The sequence below is a fragment of the Hyperoodon ampullatus genome, assembly GCF_949752795.1.
Source record: "Hyperoodon ampullatus genome assembly, chromosome: 4".
In the NCBI taxonomy this organism is placed as follows: domain Eukaryota; kingdom Metazoa; phylum Chordata; class Mammalia; order Artiodactyla; family Ziphiidae; genus Hyperoodon; species Hyperoodon ampullatus.
Window position 1 is genome coordinate 166,624,488 of NC_136917.1, and position 25,108 is coordinate 166,649,595.

The 25,108-nt window shown below is 41.6% G+C and overlaps 1 protein-coding gene across 4 annotated transcripts in view; it reads left to right on the forward strand.

Moving 5' to 3' along the window:
* CTNND2 (catenin delta 2) overlaps nucleotides 1-25,108 on the forward strand; it is a gene marked incomplete at both ends in the record, with an annotated part of 950,049 nt that overhangs the window by 663,276 nt on the left and 261,665 nt on the right. For all 4 annotated transcript variants that reach the window (XM_079701889.1, XM_079701890.1, XM_079701891.1 and 1 more), the window contains one exon: nucleotides 19,805-19,937. In XM_079701889.1, the coding sequence (XP_079558015.1) occupies nucleotides 19,805-19,937 (133 nt within the window). The remainder of the gene's footprint in view (nucleotides 1-19,804; nucleotides 19,938-25,108) is intronic.

Genomic DNA, 25,108 nt, shown 5'->3' on the forward strand with positions numbered 1-25,108 from the left:
CTTCCCCCTACTCTTTCCTTCAGACCCACAATTCTAGACCAGAACTCCCCGAAATCCCATGCAGGAAGCCTGCTCTGTCTTTCGGCAATTTTATCAGCAGGAAAGGAGTTGCGGAGACCTGCGTCATAGGACCGGAGCTGGTTAGTTTCCTGTGGCCTTTCTCCGGTGGCATCAGAAATCTTCCTCACGCCAGGGGTTCTCAACAGGGGGCGATTCTGCAGCCCCACTGCCCAGGATATTGGGGAATACCCAGGGACATTTGGGGTGGTCACAGCTGGAGGGAGGCACTGCGCATTTCCCCCACTATCACGACGTAAATTGTTCCTAGGAAACCTTCCAGAAGCCGAAATGGTGTGAAGCGAAGAAGCAATTTTCACTTTTTGCCTTTTTTTTTTTTTTTTTTTTGTAAAAGGGGAAACCCTTTTCAGATTTCTTTCGGTTAGTAAACACAGATACTAATGTAGGTCTTTCCTAAAAGCAAAGTGGTGTAAGGGGATACCTGTACTGGCGTCTGGTTGGTCGAGGCCAGGGATGTTGCAAAACCATCTTACAATCCAAAGAAGCCCCTCACCTCCCTAACCCAGAATTATCCAACCCCAGAAGTCCATAGCGCTGAGGGTGAGCAGCCCTGCCTTAGTCGTGTGTCTTCTCCCTCTTTCCTCACTCCTCAGCCTCCCAGACGGAAGCTCCTGGCGGCCCGTGATCTTATATTATTTGCTGTGTCTCCTTGACACTCGGTAAATAGTGAAGAATGAAGGGATGGGGTCAGGGAGGTATGGCAAGCAAGGGAGCAGGTAACTATTAAGTTAGCACTTAAATGCTATTTGCACTTATATGCTTTCTTTTGTTGTTAGTATTTGTCCTTGAGATTTTTTTGGGTTTTTTGTTTTTGTTTTTGTTTTTTTTTTTGCGGTACGCGGGCCTCTCACTGTTGTGGCCTCTCCCGTTGTGGAGCACAGGCTCCGGATGCGCAGGCCCAGCAGCCATGGCTCACGGGCCCAGCCGCTCCGCAGCATGTGGGATCTTCTCGGACCGGGGCACGAACCCGTGTCCCCTGCATCGGCAGGCGGACTCTCAACCACTGTGCCACCAGGGAAGCCCTTGAGATATTTTGACCTTGGAATAATTTCATTTGTTCACTGAGTACCTACTAAACATAAGCTAGTGTGCTTATGTACACTAGGAGCGTTGTAATGAGTTCAAAAATCCCATGACCGCTGCTCGCTGGAGTTTACTTCGCTAGTGAAGAAAACCATCATTAACCAGTTACACAGATAAGTGTAAAATTTCAGGGTGACAAGTGCTACAAACTCTGTTGGCTTGCCACAAGAGAAGCCAGAGACATTTCCATAGTGTCAGGAACTAGATACCATTTTCTCCATAGTGGTGTGAACCACAGGTGATAGTTTAAGTATCTAGGCTAACATACCAATATCGCTATAGATATTATCAACTTCTTTGCCATCAGCAAAGGGCTTTTGCAGGTACTAATGCTGGTGCAGAATAGCATTTGCCAGGCAAATGGGAAATGAGCCAAGTTAGCAGTGGAAGAAGTGGCGCTGCCAGGCCTGAGTAGGGAACTACAAACAGTACAGCAGTGGGAGGAAGCTGGGGCCGGTGTATGGGGATTTTTCTGGAGCGAAGTCCTGTGAGTAATGGAATGCACGTGGAGGGTTTCTAGAAGGTCTGTGAGACGTTCGGGTATGCTTTTAGAAGCATTGTGGCTTTAAAGCTTCTAGAACACAGCAGTGGTAGTGTGCAGGATAAACTGGGGGTTCCAGCCTGGAGTGAGGGAGCCCATTAGGAAATGTCACGGTTTTCAAAGCAAGGGGTAATGAGGCCGTGGGCCACGGCTCCAGCAATGGGACTGCTATGGAAATTGAATTTACAGTTCTCGTGTCTGATTGGATACTGCGAGTTGCGAGAGGGGGAGGAACTTAATGACGACTCTTTTATTTGCGGTAATAGTTCCTTCCCAACTGTGAAAGAAGAAAGAGTCCCGTGTAACCAGTCGTGTTCTTATGGGATAATGATACCTGCCTAACCCTTCATCGGCATCCTTCTAGATTGGGTAACCATCCTGTTCATGGCAACGTATGGAGCTCACATTTCAGAGAAAATGAGACAAGATTGACTTCGTCTCTATGTTATAATATTATGGTGATTTTAGTTCTAAGAGTCTTTTCCCAAAAATAGTTGCTATCTCCCCAGCTGCTAAATGAACAGAAAAACGGCTAGGATCCAAAGATGCTTCTTTGTCATACACTTGCCTGCCTGAAGTTCTGGTTGGGTTGTGTGTAAAACCAGCAGATGCAAAGTCTGCTCTCTGGGAAGGGTGCTCGGAGAGAGCTGGATGCCAGACTGCAGCAGGAAGGAGCCCAGACCTGGGAGTCTCGGCTGCAGCTGGAAAGGCCCATGTTTTCCATAAATAAGGTTTAGTTTTGTTCCATCCCCTCCCCTACATGACTGATTCCAACCTCTAAATCACACAATAGGCAGTAACTTACAGTCTCAAGTATTTCAGAGCATCAACATAAATAGGCCAAGGCATAGTTACAAATACTCATCAATGACACATACTTAATAGGGGATGAAGGGAAGGTGTTTAAAACGGATCCCTAAACTTTGAGTTCTGGCATCATCCAGAATATACATCTTAAATTAAAACAACCACCCAAACCACTTGGCACTGCTCTGAGCAATGAAGATACTCAGCTGAATTGTCAGTGTTTTTCACCTAAAGTGGTGCCTTTTACAGCTGATGTCTGGACTATCAAACTGAACATAACGTTTTAGTCAACCATAAGTATTTTCAAATCTGTGAAGGAGGATGATACTTGCTTCTGTTAACTCCTAGAAATATTTCGTAGATCTTACACCTTCTATTTGGATTTTAAAAACAGAAAAATCTAGACAAAATCTTCTGCTTTTTCATGTTTACATCCCCGGTAGAAAGAATCTCAGTGCTCTCATAACTTGAGGAAATGTGAATCTCCTGTGACCTAGTGGAAGAAAGCCTTCTTTGAGATCTTGCCTCTGAGCACAGCCTGTACCTCTTTTACTTATTCAGATAGAAGTCAGACACTCCCTACAGAGCAGCAAAAAACTTGAGTGTGTTTAATTTTATCTTGCAAAATAGGAACAGTATTCTTTGCACCACCTGTGAATAAATTACTCTTTTGTGCCCAAAGTCCAGCTTCCTTAACCATCCCTGAGAACCACAGCCATGAATGGGGTGGGTGCGGCGGCATGCAGTGAGCATATGCTATGGACTTATGGAAACCCAAGGTGACTCTTGGGGCTTCCTTCTACCAACTTTGGGCAAATCATTTAAACTCTCTGAACCTCAGTCTCCTCATCTATAAAGTAAAGATAATCATAGACCCTACCTTACAGAGTCCTCGGGAAGAAAACTCAATTGACTACTAATATTTATTTAGCAACTACAAAGGCCTATCACTCTGCTAAGTCAGATGTATTAAAACTGGGGTGATTCATGTAAATTGAAAAGATCTAGTCAAGATTTTAGCTTATTAGATTTAGACAGTCATCATATTCCGAACATCCATGCAATGAAAAGCTTTATGTGGTCCTCATAGTGGATTTTAATAGAAAATACTAAATAGTTTGGGGATAAGGTAATATATTACATCAGGTAAATAAATATAAATAAATGAATATACTGATGGTAAAGAAAGAGAACTCATTTATATCAGACCTTTTTTAAAGAACTAATATGGATTTAATCCCAACCAGCAGATTTTGATTGGCATAGAAAATCCCTCGTGGAAGACAAAAACAGGAGAACACTAAGGTTAGTAGAAGAATAGAAATTAGGGGGCTTCCCTGGTGGCGCAGTGGTTGAGAGTCCGCCTGCCGATGCAGGGGACACCGGTTCGTGCCCCGGTCCGGGAAGATCCCACATGCCGCGGAGCGGCTGGGCCCGTGAGCCATGGCCACTGAGCCTGCGCATCCGGAACCTGTGCTCCGCAACGGGAGAGGCCACAACAGTGAGAGGCCCGCGTACTGCAAAAAAAAAAAAAAAAAAAAAAAAAAAAAGAATAGAAATTAGGAAAATGTATTATATCTGGAAAATGTTATTGCTCTTTCTCCGGTAAGGCCTCTCATTCTCTGTTCCCACTTGACTCTGAGACCTGGGGTCCTTACAGTATTGCCTGAAATTGTAAATAGAGGAAGCATAACAGACATGTTTGCTTAAAAATAATGTTGCCGCTTTGTAAAAGTCACTGATATAACATGTCTTTGTGTGAGTTATTGATAATTTTAAAATGATACAATTTGTGATTTAAAGAGAGAAATCAATTGCTATTGGAAAATACATAATAGACATGGTGTTAGTCCTGATTTAGATGAATTTTGTCTTCTCCTAATGAAATTTCTAAGGCATAGATATGCATTCTAGCTTCCAGTGGTTTGTAGAAATAGTAATGAAAACTGTTTGGTTAGACAGTGGTGCATCCCGGTTAAGAGTGTGGGCTCTGAACCGAATCTCTCTGAATTTTAATTCTGGCCCCATCACTCAACTGTCTCTGGGACTTCAGGCAAGTTGTTAAAGCCCTCTGTGCCACAGTTGCTACATCTATAGAATCAGGTTGTTCATGGCACCGCCCTGATAGGACTGCAGTGGGTATGAAGTAGGTAAGGTGTCCAGAGCAGCTCTGAGCATGCAGGAGGGGCTCAGTAAACGTGAGCTCTTAACTGCGTTGACTTCTGTTTGTGCGAAGGACAGTCATGTCAGTGCCTAATGTCAAGTCATGTTGTGTAAGGAGATATTCTTGCTGATTATTAAATCTATAATGGTCTCTGGAGGTAGTGGATAAAATATTTTCTCTGTACAATCTCTGATCATTCCAGTGCAGTCAAATCTAGAAAGAGTGCCTGTTACATTCACTGGAGAGCAGAGTTTTCACATCACTGACCCCACTTGCTTTCCGTGGCTCTCTCGTCCCTCATGGGATTTCTTCTCTGGCAATCTAAGTCCATAGAGCCCAACAGAGACCCTGGAGCAAGGGTAGGAAGTGCGTATGCAGGAAGTCCCTCAAAATCAAGCGCACGAATGAAAACTTTAACGGCAATTTGAGACAGTAAAGCGCACGTTGGATACAATAAAAGAAGTATTTACAGTAACGCCACTGGCACTAAAGTGGAATTTTTGTCATGAACGTTTCATGAGTCTACTTACTCTACTCTTCCTTGCTAAAGAGAAGAAAAAGAGAGAAAGAGAGAGAAGACAATTTTAAATGTTGGTACCTCCCCAAATTCTGTTGTAAGCATCTTTTAAATACTCGAAGAATCACTAAGGAATGCTGATTCAGGCCTTTAAAAGTCATAAAATAATACATTTGGAAACATTTACCAAAGGAGAAGTTGTTACAAATGAGTAAGAATCTTTTCCCAGATGACAAGGGTTTTTGTTCATTAAATTTATATTCTGCGTCACTTAATTGAAATTCTATATTTAAACTTACAATATAAAGTTCCCCTTCCCCAATAATTCTTTGTTATGCTAAAATTCCTTATTTAGGTTTAGGTCATAGCTATTGGAAGGACCATTCATTTACTGCTGTTCCCAAGCTGTGTTCCAAGGAGCCCCAAGGCGACACAGCACAATCACACAGCATCTGTCAGACGCCAAGTGAAGCATGAGCCTGACTTAGTTCAGTTTCAAAATTCAATTGTACCCAGACTTCCCTGGTGGTCCAATGGTAAAGAATCTGCCTTGCAATACAGAGGACGTGGGTTCGATCCCTGGTCGGGGAGCTAAGATCCCACAGGCCATGGGGCAACCAAGCCTGCGCACCGCAGCTAGAGAGCCCTCATGATGCACCTGAGACCCGTCACAGGCAAAAATAAATAAATATTTTAAAAAGAAAAGGTAACACCTACTGGTAGAAAGGATCTAAAGAAGAAGGGAAAAAAAAGCAGTCACTTTGCTGTATGGCAGAAATTAAGATAACATTGTAAATCAATGATATAAAAAAAATTCAGTTGTAGCACATTGGATGATGTCATAACTTTGCAGACCTGGATTTCCAGAGGTTTCTGTCATAAAAAGCAAATGCTGGGTGGAATGAGGGGGGGAGGGAGGTCCCAGAGGGAGGGGGTATATGTATAGATATAGCTGACTCACTTCACTGTACAGCAGAAACTAACACAACATTGTAAAGCAATTATACTCCAATAAAAAGAAATAATAATAAAAGAATAAATTAATTTTAAAAAATGCCTTGTGAACATTGATACGAGAAGAACCAAAGATGGCGATGTTTGATGTCAAGTTTTGAGAAGTGTGCAGCCCAGAAGGCACTAGCTCGTTAAGACAGAGACAATTCTTAAATTGTTTGGACCTGACTCCTTTTTGTTTTTTAATTGAAGTATAGTTAATTTACAATGTTGGGTTAGTTTCAGGTATGCAGCAAAGTGATTCAGTTCTGCATAAATATATATATGTATCTATTCTGTTTCAGATTCTTTTCCCTTCTATGGTTATTACAGAGTATTGAGCAGAGTTCCCTGTGCTCTACAGCAGGTCCTTGTTGGTTACCTATTTTACATATAGCCATGCCTGTATGTTAATCCCAAGCTCCTGATTTATCTTCACCTCCACACCCCGACCTGACTCCTTAGCAAATGAAATGGTCAGGCATCTCTTTGGGCCCAGGGGCACCATGTGAAAAACTAACAGACACAAAGGGCCCTGTGATCTATGAGGTTTGGGAGCCTCTGAAATGATACAAAGTCAAGCTCTGCCCATTTATTGCATTCAGTCACTTCTCACAAAGAAAAAGTATTTGATTCAAAAATTGAGTTTATACAATTAAATTAGTTTTCTTCAAGAGCCAAATTATTTGTTTCTTTGTGGCTTCAGTTTGCTGCTGAACTTAAAACAATGTTTTTCTAGTGAATAAAGAAATGCTTGATGAAGAAACCGTAATTGTTAATTAGTGGAAAAATGTAAAAGAAACATTTTTTTTGTTTTTTGTATGTTTTTATTATCTGCATAAAGGAAACTATATTTATCTGCCATTTGCTCTTTTTTTTCTGTAATCAAAACTATTCCATCAGCCCTGTCCACCCATCTACCTCGGTTTAAGTTGGAAGAGTCTGTGGCAGGGATAACAGTGTCTTTAAACTCATTGCAGTTTTCAGTTAATTTTCAAATTAATCACAGCCATTCCACTGAGGGTTAGGTGGACACAGAGGTAATAAAAGCCTAGACTAAGACTTCGTCAATGTGTAGAAATTAAAGGTTATTGTACACTATCATCTTGAAAGAAATACTTTCTTCTTACTTTTTTTTTTTTTTTTTTTTTTTACTTTGCCACTTTAAAAAGAAGCTTTAATGTATTCAGTTGCTCATGTATGGAATCTTTCAGTATGACGATATACAGCTGGCGGGTCCCTACCCCTTTCACCCATCATCTGTAAGACCTACTAATAAATAGCCAGTGTTGGTTATTTTATTCAAAATAAAAGGTGATTATATCCTCTGCATTTTATATTTGGAAACATCCAGACACCAGAAATGGAGGTAAATTAATAGTTTTGTAGCAAAAGTACTGTGAAATATGATGAAAGGAAACGTCTATGGATAGAATTCCTTTGCACCTAATGTCTAGTCATGAGAAATAATTGTGAATGGCCACTTGAACACTGTATTCTTTTTTTTTTTTCTAACATTAAGAGTTTATCCAGAATATTCACAGCTTCTTTAAAATCCCTTTAAGAGCAAAGTGAAGAAATAGACCTAGATAGGCATGTTTTTGATATGGACACTAGTAACAACAGACCTAACTGCATGTCAATAGTTTGGGTTTGTTTGTTTGTTTTTCTTCCCTATTTTAGCAGCTAAACAATGACTCCCAAAATCTTTCCTTCCATTCCTAATGCATTTCTTCAGGTAACAACAACAAAAAGTCCTAAGAGACATGATACATGAAGTCATTCCTCAGGATTTTATACCCAAGTGTCAGACTTGCTGTCTCTATGATTGCAAAATAACCAGTCAGCGATACAAAAAGAGTTGGAGTGTGGCTTCATGGAGACAGAGCCACTGGTTTCTTCTCTTTTCTTTCCTTTTCTTGTCACTTGTAGTTTTGGTATCATGTTGGCAGAGCTTAACAACACCATTTAACCCCCAGAGTGAGACCTCTGCAGAGGCAGCCAGTGTCTGAAAAGGACATTTGTCTTTAGCACCTTCCCTTTCTGTGACCCTTTGGTTCTCCTCATTGGGCAGCCCAGGCCTCGTGGCCAAGAAAGAGAAGAGCTGGTCAGGCATCCACAGTGAGGCCTGTTTTTCTCTTGAGCATAAACAATTTCACAGAATATAAACATCTCATGAGGCCACTCTGATGAACCACAATGATGGTTCCAGACAAAATCAAGGCCCCCTTATAATCATGTCTGAACACAGACCAAACATGAACATTGTCTGATCCACAGACTGATGAAAACAACCACCTTTCCTGGATCATTTGAATGGCTGCTTTCTCTTCACCAGTCGTGCTTTGAGACTTGCTCAGTTATTCCTTCTTCTCAATAAGAATCTTTAAGATACTCAATCACAGAATTTCCCCCTCATCCCGGCAGCAACCAGTCCAGAACAAAGTCCTACTCCCTTGAATCTGCCCAAAGCACAAAGCCCAAATTCTGGAAGTATATTCTAACACCATCTTATTGAAATGCCCCACAGTCCCGTGATGTAGGTTCTTTCTTGGGAGCAATAAGCCATGGGCATGTGTGGTCCTGATGGTCTTGGCTGGATGGCATCAACATGCTAGCAACTTGGTTTTTGAAGTTTACTCTTCCTGAATACCACCCCCTTACACCACATGACCCCGTGTCCATCAGGAAATTATCCACAAAACCATAAGAATTAGTGCTCTCTTCCTTCTTAGATAACATGCTTTTTCTACTAGATAATAATGCTCCCACATTACTGACTGCTACAATCCAGAGGCTGGAATGTTTGGAGCTAGAGGCTTGAGTGCATTGCAGCACAGACTGATGGATGAGTTAGCTTGGGCAAATGTCACTTTGATTAAGCTTTGAATCTTGACGATTGGGCACCAGGGTCCGTTCACAGACTCAGCTGTGACCTTGGTCAAGTCACTGAACTGTCTGACCTGAGTTCCCCCGTCTCCACAATAAGCACAGGAAATGCCAGCTAAGGTCCCTTCCCACTCCAAAATGTAAAGAAAATCAAACAAAAATACATATGTGAAAGTTTTGGAAATTATAAGCCATCATTATGGCTATTCGTGATGGTATAGTTATTTATAAATGTTAGTAATAATGTAACTGAACTCAGGTTTGGCCACTCACCGCTCATAAGCCAATAACTCGAGAGGCAAGTGTCAGTAGAAAGGAAAGCTTCTTTACTCATAAAAACCGGCAATCTGGGGAGAAGGTGGACTCATGTCCAGAGACCATCTCCAGTGATTCTGCTCAGCCATGGCAGTTTTTAAAGGCAAAATGGAGGGGCAGGAGGTTGGGTTCGGCGTCATTTTCCATTGTGTGCAGACTGGCTGACTCTTTCTTCAGATGTTATCTCGCCCACGTGATCTACCTGCAGGATTGCTTAGAGGGGCTACTGGGGGTAGAAAGCTAGTCTTACTTCATTTTCTCTAGGAGAAGAATCAACAGGTTAGGCAAGACACCGGTGTACTTTCAGGAGAGCATAAGTCAGGAGTTAGTGTCAGTTGTTTAGTGATCTCATTCCTATAATTAGGTTCTTTTAAGGTTAGAGGGGAACAGAAATGGGCAAACAGGAAAGGGGCAAAAGAGCTGCTTTCAATTCCTATTTCTGTTATCGTTTAGACTGATTTAAATCCAGCACCATCCTGAAGGAGAGAGGTCACCTACAAGGTCCTTAAATGCACCTCTTGCATTTTCTGAATAATGTCTCTTACTCAGTGTATGATCATTACCTATTTATAGTCTGTCTTCTCCACTAAATTATAAGTGGTTTGTAGTCAGGACTCAATATTCATATCCCCAGGACCTAGGACTAGTCCTAATTCATTAAAAGCCCTATCAAATACTTCTGGAAGGAGACAATGCATGGGTGCTATTTTCAGACAATTGGTAACCTCATTTTAAAGAATATCTTCAAATAACTTTCGCACTTGGTACCTCTTCTAAGACCAAATTTTGTTAGAAATTAAGATTTTATTTAAAGGAAGTATCTCTGTTCAGTGTTATCTGAAATAAATTAAGTTGTCATCCTTTGGAGAACTAAAATAAGGTGACAAAGATGTACCTGTATGTGTGAAACATGCTTCAAATATTTGCAGGACTAAAATCAACAATGGATATGGTAAAGTCATTGCTATTTCCCAGAGTGGACTCTGGTTAGCAATCGGCCCTCAAGTATGTGCTCACAGCTTACTTCGTATAGACACCATGACAAGTGCCATGGGACACGTTCTCACTTCCAGAAACGTGGAGCCTCCCATGGTATCTTAAGAGATGGTGTCCCTGCATTTAGAATATATCTCCCAATGCAGTGTGACTTCTGTCAGAAGTTTTCATCAACAGAATCATTAAAATCACTGTTTTAATTGTTTCACAGAGAATTGTCAGATGATACAGTTACCTGATTAATAAGTGTGCTGCATTCTATGATTTATACACAGTATATTTCTAGTCCATTATTTGATATTATTTAACATTAAGTCCTCTTTAATACACACACACACGTATATATATATATATATAGTATAGTAAAACCTTTTAAGGATGATCCAGGCCTTTGTGGCCTTCGCGCAGATTCTTAATCTAATCCTGAGGTAGAATCCTGATCATCTCCTGATACTGACAAGGTAAAAACTTGCTTAAAAATACATGAATGATATTCTCCTAACCAGGATCTTGGACATCAAATCCCTTCCCTCTTGATGCCACTGAAGTTTCACAGGACCAGGTGATCTTCCTAAGCATAATGGATTGTTAATTTTAAAATGGGTATGTAGTCGTAGAATATAAACATTTTCCATAAAGTCATTATGGCTTACAAGGAGAAGTTTATGGGTACTAATTTGTTGTTCTTTTCCCTTGGGCTGTTATCACTAAGCACACCCTTTTAGAATTTCCAGGGCAACCAAATGCTTGTAGGTATGAAGTTATTTTTTTATTGTGGGGCATGTTTTTATTGAAAAAGTCTAGTTGCATTAATGAATAAATAAATAGTATTTAAAACTCAATTGTTACTGAATAAGTATTACAGTAAAACTGATAATATTCTTTGTAATCTAATGCACTTTTAGAAGTCTTCAACAGAAGTAGAATTCACTGGTACTGAAAATACATGGGATTAAAAATGGTAAATAATGGCATACATTTTGCCTGAACATTTTACATTATTTTCACCTCTCAACCCCTAAAAGCCTATGGTTGGGCTAGGATTTACTTAAGGTGCCCAGTATCTGTAATAGTTCAGAAATAACCGATTTTCCCGTTATTTTACTGTTAGTCTCTCTGCAGTTCAGCCCGGTAGAAAACTTGCTAGTTGAAGCTGCTCCTGCTTCCTCTGAAATAATAGATGCCAGTCCCCAGAAGGGGGTCCTGGCCTAACCAGTCCACCCCACTGGCTCCAGGCTGGGCCTGAGATGTAAGGCAACAGGGGTTGCCAGTTCATGGGGACCAGCAGATGGGAGAAGGAGAGGGGCCTTATGGGAGGGATCCACTGGGCATCTCTTTGGCATCCATCCGGCCCCCCACAGTCTGTTCTCACCCCCACAGCCAGAGGGATCCCCTCTGTAGACCCAGCGTGATCAAGGTATAGACAATAGACATGCCACTTTAGGCCTGTAGTTTATGAGTTTTGACAGATGCATACGTCCTTGCCACCACCGACAGAGCGATCCTCTAAAAATATGAACCAGATCACGACATTCGGATGGCTCCCAGATCTGTCGGAGAAGAAGCCAACGGCCTGCTGAGGCTGACAAATGCTGTGTAATCTGGGCCCCACTGCCTCTCTCAACATGGTCCCCAAGACTTGCTCCACTTCACTCGCTGGTCTTCTCACCTCTTGTCTGACATGCCAAGTGTGCTCCTGCCTCAGTGTCTTGTTCTCCCTTTCGGAACGTCCCTTCCACCCGGCAGCACCTGTAGGTCTGTGCCCCAGGTCACCTTCTTGGGAAGGTCTTCCACAGCCACTGTGTTTTCAGTGTCAACGGATACACACACACACACACACACACGTCTGGCCTACGTCTGCTCTGCTTTATTCTTCCCATCACGCTTGTATCAGTTTCCTGTGGCTGCCATAACAAAGTACCACAAACTAAGTGGCTGAAAACAGCAGAATTTATACTGTAAGAGTTCGGGAGATCAGAAGCCCCAAATCAAGGTGTTGGCAGGGTTGGTTCTGTCTAGAGGCTCCGAAGGAGAAACCATGCCATGCCTCTCTCCTTCTGGCAGTTGCAGGAAATCCTTGGCATCCCTGGGCTTGTAGCCACATCCCTGCCATCTCTGCTTCCATCTTCATGTCACCTCCTCTCTCTGTCTCTGTGTGTCCTTTTCTGTCTCTTATAAGCACACTGCCATTGGATTTAGGGCCCATCCTAATCCAGTGAGAGCCCATCTTGGTCCTGAATTACATTTGCAAAGACCCTGTTTCAAATCAAGTTACATTCTGAGGTTCCGAGTGGACTTGAATTTGGGGGGGACACTATTCAACCCAATACACACTGATCACTATCTGGCAAAGAATATATTGTACCCTTTCAGTAATTAATTGCCAGTTACCATTAGAAGGTTCCCCAAGGACGGGAACTTTTGCCGCATCCAATACTGCATCCTCAGTGGCCACTCAGTGAACGTTGGCTGGAGGAGTGAGGGGTTCACGGCTGAATCCCAAGGTGAGGCAGGAAGCCAGGCAGCCTGCGGGAATATGGCGAGAAGTGGTGGCTACTGGCCTTACTGAAATAAGCTGAGGGTCTGAGAAGTTGCAGTTCCAAATAGATAAACAGGAGGTGGTTGGGAATTCAGGATAAATTAATAGAGGCGTCTGCCTGATAATCAGAAGTCAGGGAGGACTCCCAGAGGCAATAAATTGGAGGTGGTGCCTCTTAGGATACTCCAGACCGCTCCCGCTACACCCTTGGAGTCACTCCAATGGGGTGGTCTCTTCTAGGCTTAGGAGGGCCATATCCTGGGGTCAAATGGGCCTCTGCATCTGATATACAAATTAACACAAAGTCAGTAATGTAAAAAAACACATTTCTTCTCTTATGGTTCTGAAGGCCAGAAGTCTGAAGTCAGGTGTACTGGCCCATAAGTAAGGAGTCAGCAAGGCCATGCTGCTTCCAGAGGTTCTGGGCAAAATCCTTTTCCTTGCCTTTTCCAGCTTCAAGTGCCACATTCCTTGGCTCCTGGCCCCTTCCTCTGTTCTCAGAAGCAGCAGCGTATCATCTTACTTCAGTGGTCTGTTACCTTCTGATTCTCTGTGAAGTTTGCTTTGCCGTGTAAGGTGACGTTAACATGTTCCAAGGATTAGGACCTGGACACCTTTGGAGCATGATTCAGTCTACCACAGTATCCTAACCAGAGACCTGCCACAAATAGTGGGACAGGTAGAGAGATCCCAGATCCTTTCTTCCTGATTTCCCAGTGCATGAAGTGGTGGGGATTGTGTCCTTTCACCTAACAGGGACGGCCCCTTCTCTCCTCTATGAGTTTCTCTTCTGACAGCAGAGCAGTTTGTAAAGAAAGAGTCAAATTTGCAACACGTTAAGCAAGCATGCTGGCCTTGTACTCATCACATTTGCATTCTCTCTCTTTTGTGTGCCTGATTTTTCATTCCTGTTTCATCACATCCTCATAGATGATTTGCCTGAGTTGCTTCAGTATTTCTTGAAAGGAGAGGGTATAATTAATATACAGATTTTAGATGAGAAAAAAGTCACTGACAATAGGGAAGAACTGCTGGCTTCGTGGTCCCAGTTTCTAGTTTCCCGGGAGTGAAACATGTCTACAAGGAGTAGTATGGTTGCTCCATCCAAAGACAGGTCGAGAAACTATGGTTGAGTGAATTAACGCTGTTGGTTTCTCAAAATGTAAAGCTTGGAGAGAGACGCTGCTTTCTAAAAACTATGGCAATTGTGTTTGCTTTCTAGGCAGTCATAATTCCAGTGCTACCATTTATATAAAAGCAAAGATGTGTTTTTTAAATGTGATTAACCCTATAAAGGGCAGGTTTTTGTTTTGGCGACAAACTATTCAGGGATGAGAATTAAGACAGTCGTGCTTCCATGTGTTTATCATTGGATAAGTTCTTATCTGTCAACAAGCATGAAAACATCTCCATTTTAAGAAAAAAAAAATCTTTCCACCTAACTTATTCTTGTGACCACTGTCTCTGCATCCCCTTAACCCCATCATTTCAACAAGACCAAATCAAAAAAACAAAACACCTCATCTCATTGGCTCTGGATGGAGAAGTTAAAGCCAATATGGTCTTTAAAACTTTTAGCTAGAGTTCAAAAGATTATAAACAGTTGAGATTTTCATACCCTTAAATAATGTCCCTACAGCCCCGCTACCAATGTAGTTTATTGACCTTGCAGTCAAAAGTGAACCCTCTCCCTCCGACATAAAGCTTTGCTGAAAAATCACAGTTTGAATTTCTGAAGACTCTGAGTGCCCTGGGGCTCTTTTCGACACGGAAGTCAACTTGATAAAAATGTTGTGACAGTACATCAGCTCTGATTCAGCGGCAGCCTAACACAGTAACAAATTTCAAACTGTTTGCTATTTAGCTCTGTGCTAAGCGCCTTGTAATTTTAACAACTCAGAGAGTCCTTATAAGAGTGACGGTTTAGTCACAATATTGTCGGTCTGTGTGACAAGTTTTAATGGAGAAAAGGTTACATTTGCATGTTCTCCAGTTCCATGAACATTTCTCAAGTGAAGCCCAGTAACAAATGAGAGTTACGAGCTGGGCTTCTGTAGAAAATTGTAGATGGTTCTTATTTTTCATTCTTCTCTTCTTCAGCTAGTTATATACAACACCTGGCATTTCTTGAGGGCCCACACTGTGTGCCAGACGTTGCTCTAAGGGGTTCCTATATATTACTTCTGATCATCCCAACAACACTCTAAGGGAGAAATTATTATCTCAGTATAACAGATGGACTCCATGGACATTTACTCAGAGCAGACCTCACATGCCAGCCAGTGGAGCTTCAGCAGGAAACAAGACACAGACAGGACAAACGCTCACAGAGGAACAGGATCTGAACCAACTCTGACTGTATCCAAAACACTTTGCTCTTCCTAGGACTCTGCCTCTGAAGGGAGATGGGGGAAAAATCATTTCAAAATGTCACTTTTTTTTTTTTTTTTTGCGGTACGCGGGCCTCTCACTGTTGTGGCCTCTCCCGTTGCGGAGCACAGGCTCCAGACGTTCAGGCTCAGCGGCCATGGCTCACGGGCCCAGCCGCCCCGCGGCATATGGGATCTTCCCGGACCGGGGCATGAACCCGCGTCCCCTGCATCGGCAGGTGGACTCTCAACCACTGCATCACCAGGGAAGCCCAAAATGGCACATTTTAATGCACAGTTTTTTACTACAGGCTACGGTAGTATCTCTTCTTACACTTATATTCCTTCAAATAAGTCTAATGTCTAAATGAATACACAACAGTAAAAGGTTATTTTTTTAATTAAATGGGTATGATATAAATTTGTAAAATATACATATATATATATATATATATATATATATATATACCCTTATAACAATCTTAGAGTAACAATTAGTAGTATATATCTAGTATATTTTAATAGTTTGCCAAGCACTTTCACTTTCATATAGATTATTTTATGGTGTCTTTTAAAAAGAAGTCCCATGAAATAGGTGGTATTATTCTCTGTATTTGATCCATGGAAACCAAGACTAGCAAGCACTAAGGGACTCTCCTGTATTTATAGTCTAGAAGGGAGAAAGCCAGATGCTCAAGTTCTGAAGTCTTCCCTAATTATCCTGATGCCAAATCCTATGCCAGCTCTACTACAGTAATCATGGAGTAAAATATCCATAACATGCTTACTCAACAAAAATGATCAAATCCAGTCCATGTTTAGACCAGGGTATCTCAGTCCTAGCTCTCATGATATTTGGGTACGACAGTTCTCTGTCATAGGGGATTGTATCTGCATTGTAGGATGTTGAGCAGCATCCCTGGCCTCTGCTCCCTGGATGCCAGTAGCATCTTCCAGTTGTGACAACCAAAACTGTCTTCTGGCATTGTCACAAGTCCCCTAGGGACACGGTTTTAAACATGTTTATTTTTTAGACATGGTCTAAAAAAAATCACTGTTTTTAGACCTTATTTCTGTTTTAGACATGACTTCAAGAGAGTGATTACAGCAGGCATCGTTGTTAGACGGTTAAATTTATCTATTTGAAAGCAGAAAGCTAGAGTTTTATTTCCGCCCCACCACTTAAGTTCATCAACATCTCTAAGTCTAAATTTCCTCCTGCATGAAATGAAAGGAAACTACATAAGGCTCGTTAAGGATTAAAGCGTGAAAGCATGTGAACAGGGAAACTTGGCAACTGACTTTTGGTTTGTACTAGCAGTATTACTTAAGATTTTTTTTTTTTTTGGTCTGTTCTATAAGCCTGAACATATCGAAATTTCCTTAGATTTCTTTGTCACAGTACTGACCGCAGACCAGGCCCAGACTTTTTGTTTTTGAGTGAAAGGCTCTACGTGCTCTCATGCTAACCTTGCTTTCCAGCTTCATCTCCACCACCCGCCCCGCAATTCCCACACAGCGCCCACCCGCCACCCCCGCCATGGCCTCCTGTCACACAGCCAGCCCGGCTGAATGCACACCTTTCCCAAATCTGTCAACCTCTCTTATGGCCCCATAACTTCCCTTGTGCTGTTCTTCTGCTGGTTTTGTCTTTTCCAGAACTTTTTTTTTGTCTTGTGAGCACTCTTTGTTCTTAAGGATTAAGACCTCGAGTGAATGATAACCAACAAGGACCTACGGTATGGCACAGGGAACTACACCCAGTGTTTTGTAATAATTATATGGGAAAAGAACCTGAAAAAGAATACACACACACACACACACACACACACACACATATATATCTGAATCACTTTGCTGTACATGTGAAACTAACAACACTGTAAATCAACTATACATCAATTGAAAAAAAAAAAGACCTCATGTAAAGAATCCATGCCTTGTACTGAATTCTGGCCCAAATAAGATAGACATTTTATTTCCTCTAGCTCTTCCCTAGAAGCACATGGGCAGCACAAAATCCAAGCAGAATCTCATCTAGGTAACACAAAGCTTTTCTAGAGAAAGAGACTTGGATGACTCTTTGGAATTTTCCTCCTTCTATTGATTTTGGGCTGTGCGTGTGTGTGTGTATGTGTGTGTGCGCACGTGTGCGTGCATGTGCATGCATGCATGCATTCTCATGTGTGCATTTGTGCATGCATGCATCAACACTAGCAAGGCCGTGTATTTGCGTGAGTGCAGAGCCCCTAAGACTGTTCCTCCAGAGCTCTTGTTCAAAGACCTTCTTGATCTATGCCGTATAAGCCTAATAGAGCAATTCCCATCCGGTTAATAAAATAGGCTGAAATGAATTCTTTACTAATCACTTTCCAATAGCAAGGGCTTACCTGAATTCATCTTAGCCATCCAGTGTCTTTACATGACACTTTTAATTTTAATTTACAGGTATTCTGTAGATTTTGATTTAACTTGAACAAAGGATATAATTTTAAGAGGCTGCTATTATAAGAAAAAAGACTGTGCTTTCTGGATGTTGCACATTGAGGTGGTTTAGAATCAGGCAACGGAAGGAAATGAAATTAAAAAGAAAAACAGGCTTCCTGTGTTTTCATCCATATTTTTTTTCTACTGTGATCACCTAGCCAAAAAAAAAAAAATCTGATTGTTTGTCCATTATCAGCAACCACTTAAGTATGTTTTGTGGTAAAGTTGCTCCTGTACTATATCCCCTTTGAAAATGGGTGTCTGCCTAAGATTTTAGGTAAATTTATTAGGTACTTACTGCACGTTAAATTGAATGCTTTATCTTTCCCATAAAAACTGAGCCAATTCAAAAGGAATCCTATTCCACATTGTCTTCAGTAGCTGTAAGGAAGCACCAACATGCTTCACGGTTTGCTTGACAACCTCTACCAGTCGTGATAAAGAAAAGATAAAGAGAATAGGTTAGAATCTATGAGGAAACTTTTAACCTTTGTCTGCTCCGTCTCTGTCCCATTTTTCATGACTCCTCTTCTGAGATGACAGCACTGACCTCGCATCAATAGGATGTATGCTTTTGAGTTGTTTTTCCAGGAGTCGAGTGATTGCTGCAAAGCTGTCTCTCTTCCAGCCTGGCCTTCGGAGAAATAGTAGCCTTTTGTGGCTCGTGGGGTCAGGTTTTTATCTGTGGTCTCAGAGGTTGCTTTTTTATGTCTCTGTTAAAAATTGGCTCCCTGATGCAAGAATGGAACCCATACATCCGGCCCTGTTAGCTCCATGCTCTAACTTGTTGAGCTGATCGACTTCACGAAAGAATATTCATTTGCATAATGGTACAGTTAACCTTGTGTTTTAGAATGGATTTAAGTATCCTGGAGCATATTTCTTAAAGTTAAATAAACAACCAGCTTCTTGGAGTAGCTCAGATGTAAACAGGAGGATACAGGAAAAGAATGTACCATGCATAAGGTTTATTAACATAGTTTGAATAAACCTAACTCTTTAAATAAATTATTTCCTTTTATAAAGGCTTCTTTGGGTTTTTTTTACAAATGTATTTATTTGTTTTTAACTTATTTTATTTTTGGCTGTGCTGGGTCTTCATTGCTATGCGTGGGCCTTCTCTAGTTGTGGCGAGTGGGGGCCACTCTTCGTTGTAGTGCACGGGCTTCTCATTGCAGTGGCTTCTCTTGTTGTGGAGCATGGGCTCTAGACCCGCAGACTTCAGTAGTTGTGGCTCCCGGACTCTAGAGCACAGGATCAGTAGTTGTGGCTCACAGGCTCAGTAGTTGTAGCACACGGGCTCAGTAGTTGTGGCTCATAGCCTCAGTAGTTGTAACACATGGGCTCAGTAGTTGTGGCTCACGGGCTTAGTTGCTCTGCGGCATGTGGGATCTTCCCGGACCAGGGCTCAAACCCGTGTCCCTTGCATTGGCAGGCAGATTCTTAACCACTGTGCTGCCAGGGAAGCCCTGTAAAGGCTTCTTGTTACAATACTTTTATCCCTAGAAAATTGTTATGTTATGATAATAACAATAATAATTATAAATGTAACAAAGATGACATTAACTGCTATTGTGACATTTTAGATTGGACCCATCCAGTTATATTTTCTCTTTTCTGATAATTTAACTAAATGCTGTACCTGAATAAGACTGTTGAAATAACATATTAGAAAATAAATGTGATCTTATAAATTATCTACTGAAGCCTAAATGAAACATGTCTATATTAATAAAATCATGTGCCATTTTAAGTCATTTTTTTCAGTCTTCATAAACATGTAACTTCAGTTGATACATTTAAGATTATATATGTATATGTACACATGTATATACTTACAAACCATTTACTCAAGGAAATCTTTTCAAATCCTTTTTTAAGTTGGTGCACGGGTAAGGAAACCAGAACAATCAGTTGTGAAATATTCCCGTGTAAACTCTCATAGGCGTTACATAAGTGAGTTAACCATAGGCTAACTGTATTTCAGGATTTCCCTCTCATGTTCTCCTGCCTTCCTTTTGTTCAGAGAATTTGGATGGAGAGACCCGGAACTGCCTGAAGTGATTCAGATGTTGCAACATCAGTTTCCTTCGGTCCAGTCTAATGCTGCAGCCTATTTACAGCACCTCTGCTTTGGAGACAATAAAATTAAAGCCGAGGTAAGCACTACTTGGAATCGCAAATGACTGGTGTCAGATTCATCACCTCTTAGGTGTTCAGAGTAATGTTGAAAAAGAAAGAAACACGAAACTTAAAGTTATGTTATCAAAACTTAGATCCACATTTATGACTGAAGCATAGCACTTTTCATCTAAGTTTTTGGCATGTCTATATATACATTCTTCTTTTTTATATTTGAATACTGAAGGAATAGAAGACCAAGGATATATGCTGGTATCACAGAAACAAGATTATGAAATGCTATTCTTTTGGTGTGATTTGCCTTTTTCTTCCCAATTCCATCTCTGGAGTCATCTCTGCTTCTAAATCCTAAAGAAATACAAAGCATCTTTGTTGTCTCGTCAAATTACAGCAGGATTACCACATCAATATATGGTATCCTCTGTCCTTTCTGGAAAACTCATTGGTAAAGTGGGAACTTTAGGCAATAAACCAGCTTTGTGTTATAACCAAGCATTCTGAGCCATTTACAAAGATGCCAGTGGATATCGTACAGATACATGTGTTCTGTTAAAGAGACTACTGTCTGTGTCCAGCATGTAAACAGTTGTTAACATGCTTTAAGTTTTTGGAATACTTTAAAGTGCATAAATTGTGGTGTGTGATATTTCTGGAAAATCACAGTGGTCAGCACAGCTAACTCTGATTTTTTAGACAAGGGACAAAGCGTTTGCATATGAGCAGCTGAGTAATCAAATTTTTAGAAGAGATTTTATAAGCTACAAAGAGTCATCTCCATAGCATGTAAGCAATTTGAGGATGAGTCTAAATTAGTTTAAGAGTGGAAGGAAGAGATTTGAAGATATAATTACAATTTATTATAGATTTTGCTTGCTTGCATTGAGATGTATATAGCCTAGCAGCTTTTCATTTTTTTTTTTCCTGTCTCTCTTCCCCTGGGACTTTGGAGGGCTTGACCAATGCTTGCTCTTACTAGAACAGTCATATTTCTTTATGGAAAGAATATAAGGCAGTGGTTCTCAACCAGGTGTGATTTTGCCTCCCGAGGGACACTTGACAACATCTGGGGGTATCTTTGGTCGTCAGAACTGAAGAAGGTCGTGGTGGAGCCTTCAGCATCTAGTGGGTAGCAGTCAGGGTTTTAACCCAACTCAGGTTCAGATGCTCACCACTCAAAAGCTGGTACTTGAGAGACAAGTGTTGGTAGGAAAGGAAAGATTGCTTTATTCAGGAGGCCAGCAACCTGGGGAGAAGGTGGACCTGTGTCCAAGAAGCAGCTACCAACTGCTGATCAGGGGGCAAGAGCTTTTAAAGGGGGGTTTCAGGGGTGTATAAGTGGCAGACGTGGTTACCTGCAGAACAGCACAGTCAGCTCTGACAGTCCTCTCGAAATTGGTCATGCCATGGTCTGCTCAGGGTCATCTTGATTATTTTAAGTACAGTTAGTCTTCAGTTTCAGGGTCGGCTCGTTTCCATGTCCTTGAGGCCAGTTCTTGGAATTGTGCAAGATGGAGGAGCTTATGTCACAGCTTCAGTCTGGGCATCATGTAGTTAACTTCTTCCGCCAGGTGGGTGTTTCAGTATCTACAAATCAGCTCAAAGAATATGGCTCAGAATATTATCTATAGCCCTTGGGGAGGAACTAAAGTTCTTCGACTTTGTCTAATGGCCAAACTATTATTACTTTGTCTTGCTTGACTGTTTCCCTTTCTTTCTGCATTTTCTCACTTGTCTGATTAAATTTATTCTTTGGCTAAAGATTTTCTACAGACAAGAGACAGGTGGACAACACAGAGGGTCTGTCCTGGGAAGGCCCCATAGGGTCCTTCTTGGTTACAAAGGATGCTGCAGAACATTCTATAATACACAGGGAAGCCTCCATAACGAGGAATTATCCAGACCCAAATATCAGTAGTGCCAAGGCTGAGATAAAAGAAATTATTGTTCATCTAAGATAACCTTAAAGTGTCAAAAAATACTCTTAAAATGATCTAAGAATGAAGTTATGTGGTTCCTGTCGCAAATAGTAATTACTGTAATCATTCTGTGCCTTTAGTAAAAAACAAAATAGCCATTCAAAATGAAGGATAGATTTCTGATTAAGGGGTAACATACCATCATTTTTGGAAGATTATGCCTTTGAGGGTTTCTCTAAAGACCATGAAAGTGTTTCACCCCATGACTGGCATAAAGTTGATTCAGAAGTCGTGTGGCTACCCCTCAACAGCAGGACTCCTCCCCCAAATTTGGTGAAGACTCATGTCAAGACTGAGGATACTGCACACACCCCACGAGGGTGTGAAAAGGTGTGTTACTCACATAATGAGGCTTATGAGGGTGAGCAGGGCAGCTCCCATATGGGGCTGAACTTGGCTGGAGAGCACAGGGAAGAAGAATGGCTCAGGGATTTGGCGGTGGTTATGGGCTGTACCAGGGTGGGGTTCATACATGCAGACAGGGACTTGCATGGCTTGAACCTCCTACTGGTGCCAAAGGAAGAGGCATGAGAGCTTTGTTATCAGCTTGCTCAGCTGTGGGCAGAAGAGAAAGAACTGTCAGGGGCCAAACATGAAACAACGCAGTCAGATGCCATGACTGGGCAAGTTCAAAGTTGCTGCCTCTGTCTACACGATCCATGACTGGCCTTGAAGCCTCTCCATAGCAATGGCACCCAACAGCTAACTGACTACGGACTTGTGTATGGCCACATCAGAAGCATCCCAATGCCCTGTGGGAGACAAAAGGTGGTGTGAGGGAAGGGGTGACCAGCACACGCATCAGTGTCGGAGAGATACATCTTCCCACACCACTTCCCTACTCACCAGCTGTGTCTCCTTGAACAAACTGATTGTCGACTCTTATCTTTAAAATAGAGCTGCTGATACCTCCCCTGTAGAGTCCCTGTAGGGACTAAATGACTTAATGGATGCAAACTGCTAAGTGGTGACGTACTCATTTATTCATATTCTTTTTTGGCCAGGAACACAGTTAAGACACTTAAGTTACTATTTTATCCTATGTGTGTATGTATATGTCTGGGTGTATGTGTGATCATTTTTTAATTTTGCTGTGGGTGCCCCCAAGGTTGCCTGTATCACCTCTCCCGACAGCTGGTCCTTAGAGCTGTGGTTCATGTGGAATTCATTCCTCTCCTCCACCTCCTAAAGGCTCCGGACACAGACAGGACCTCATGATAATGTCCTCCGGGTACCGGGGAGGCTGGGATGACAAGGAAGGAAAAGGTATGTAGGGCACAGCCTGATGTCATGTTGACAAAATGAGATCAAAGTTAGTAAAAGTGAGCCAGAGGAACCGGGCACATGTAGGAGGCCTACATAAAATGCAGAGTGAGCCATCTGGAGTTTCTCTTCATCTCTCCTTCAGTCACACTGGGAGCTCACGTGTGGGCGTGTGTATACACACACACACACACACACAGATACACAGATGTGTAGGGACTTTGCACAGACCTATTTTGTTCTCTCATTCTAACTCAAGCCCAAACCATCATTAATGGTTCTTCCTTTGTGACTGATGGCTGCCTGTCATCTCTTCATATACAAGCATTGATTTTTGTAATTACCTATTGTCCAAATACTTTCCAAATTTACTCTAGTCTTCTAGTCCTTTATTGCATTTTATTGAATTGATTTAGCCCTTCCGTCTACATTTCATTATTGGTATTGACTTTGTCCACACAATGGATAGTCCGCTGAGCAAAAGGCAGAATTAAATCTCCTGTATGTGGAGGGTCATAAATCATGGCTTTCTCATTCCTTATTACAGTGCTTTGTACAGTTTTCACAGAATGAAGCCAAGAAATTCAGTTTTGTTCAAAATGATGCCGGATCTCATAGGTACAAAGTTGAGAATTCACTTCCATAAATCAGCAGACAGAAACCGTGTCCCTAACTTCTCCTACTGCTCTAGTGAACTTGGATTTGAGGCATTCTCCTGGTTCCCTCCCAGCAGGGAGGTGGAAATGAGGGGAGAAGGATGGGTGTGGTTAGCTCAGCAACCACCAGTGACTACGGGAGAGTCTGCAGTCCACTGGGTGCCCTCACCCGGGGCACAACATTCAGTTAGGAAATGCTTTGAAGACCAGCAAGTGTCCAAAAATTGGGATAGGAGGGTGTCATGCAAACAAGAGTTCAAAGTCAGACTGAGATAAGATCAGAAGAAAAGCAGGTGAGGAAAAACAAAAGAGGAGGGGGGAAGGAGACAGTGGAAGCAGAAGATCCAGGCATTGTAGCAAACACACCACAGCTCATCTTGTGCAGCTCATTTCTGTGGGCTGATGAGTAGCTAAGATGTAGGCGGGTCCCCCGGCTTTAAAGAGTAGAGGTGTGATTGGCGTGGATGTCTGTCAGTGATATTTGAACTATGTCTGCCATGCACGCTGCCTCCTAAATTGTTGGGAATGTCATCATAAAATGAGCTTTAGATAATCTAGGTAGTTTTTAGACATGAAAACCTGCTCATTTGTATGTACTATAGGCATCTTTTAGGAGGTGCCTAAATGTTGATAATTTTTTAATGGTTTTTCAAAAATCCTTTTTTCATTCTTTCTGGGAACCTTCATCAGTTAAGAACATTAAGGACATCCCATTGATTGAGGGATAATACTAAGTGCTTCTCATGGGTTATAATGATTTGGTTTTATTTACGCTCCTCCCTCCTGTGTTTTCCCCCATTTCTTCTCATGCATAAATAGAGTAGGCTGGTGGGCACCCCCAGTTCACACCGGTCATGCATACACAGACAGGGGCATATGTATCCATGGGTATGCTACATGATGGCATTCAAAGCAGTATGTTGTCTAGAGATAAAAATGTATTTGCACATTTTTTATGTGACAAGAAGGGATTATTTTTAAATGTTTGAATACTTTATTTCATTATAAATTAATAAATTAAATTTAATATAAGTTTAATACAATTAAATCTAAAACTTTTAACAATTTTAAAATGTATTTTTTAAACATAAGACCGTTCACTTAAATAGTGTGCCTTTGTAAAAACTCAGACTTTATCGTATGATGTTACACGTGAGAAGGACTTATATCCATGTCTCTGTAATGGATGAATGGCTGGTGACCACCAGTGATTTAATTTAGATTTTGGCCTGATGGCCTCTTTGTATATGAGAGATTGTCTTCAGCCATCAAATGTGTAACCCAAGTATTTGA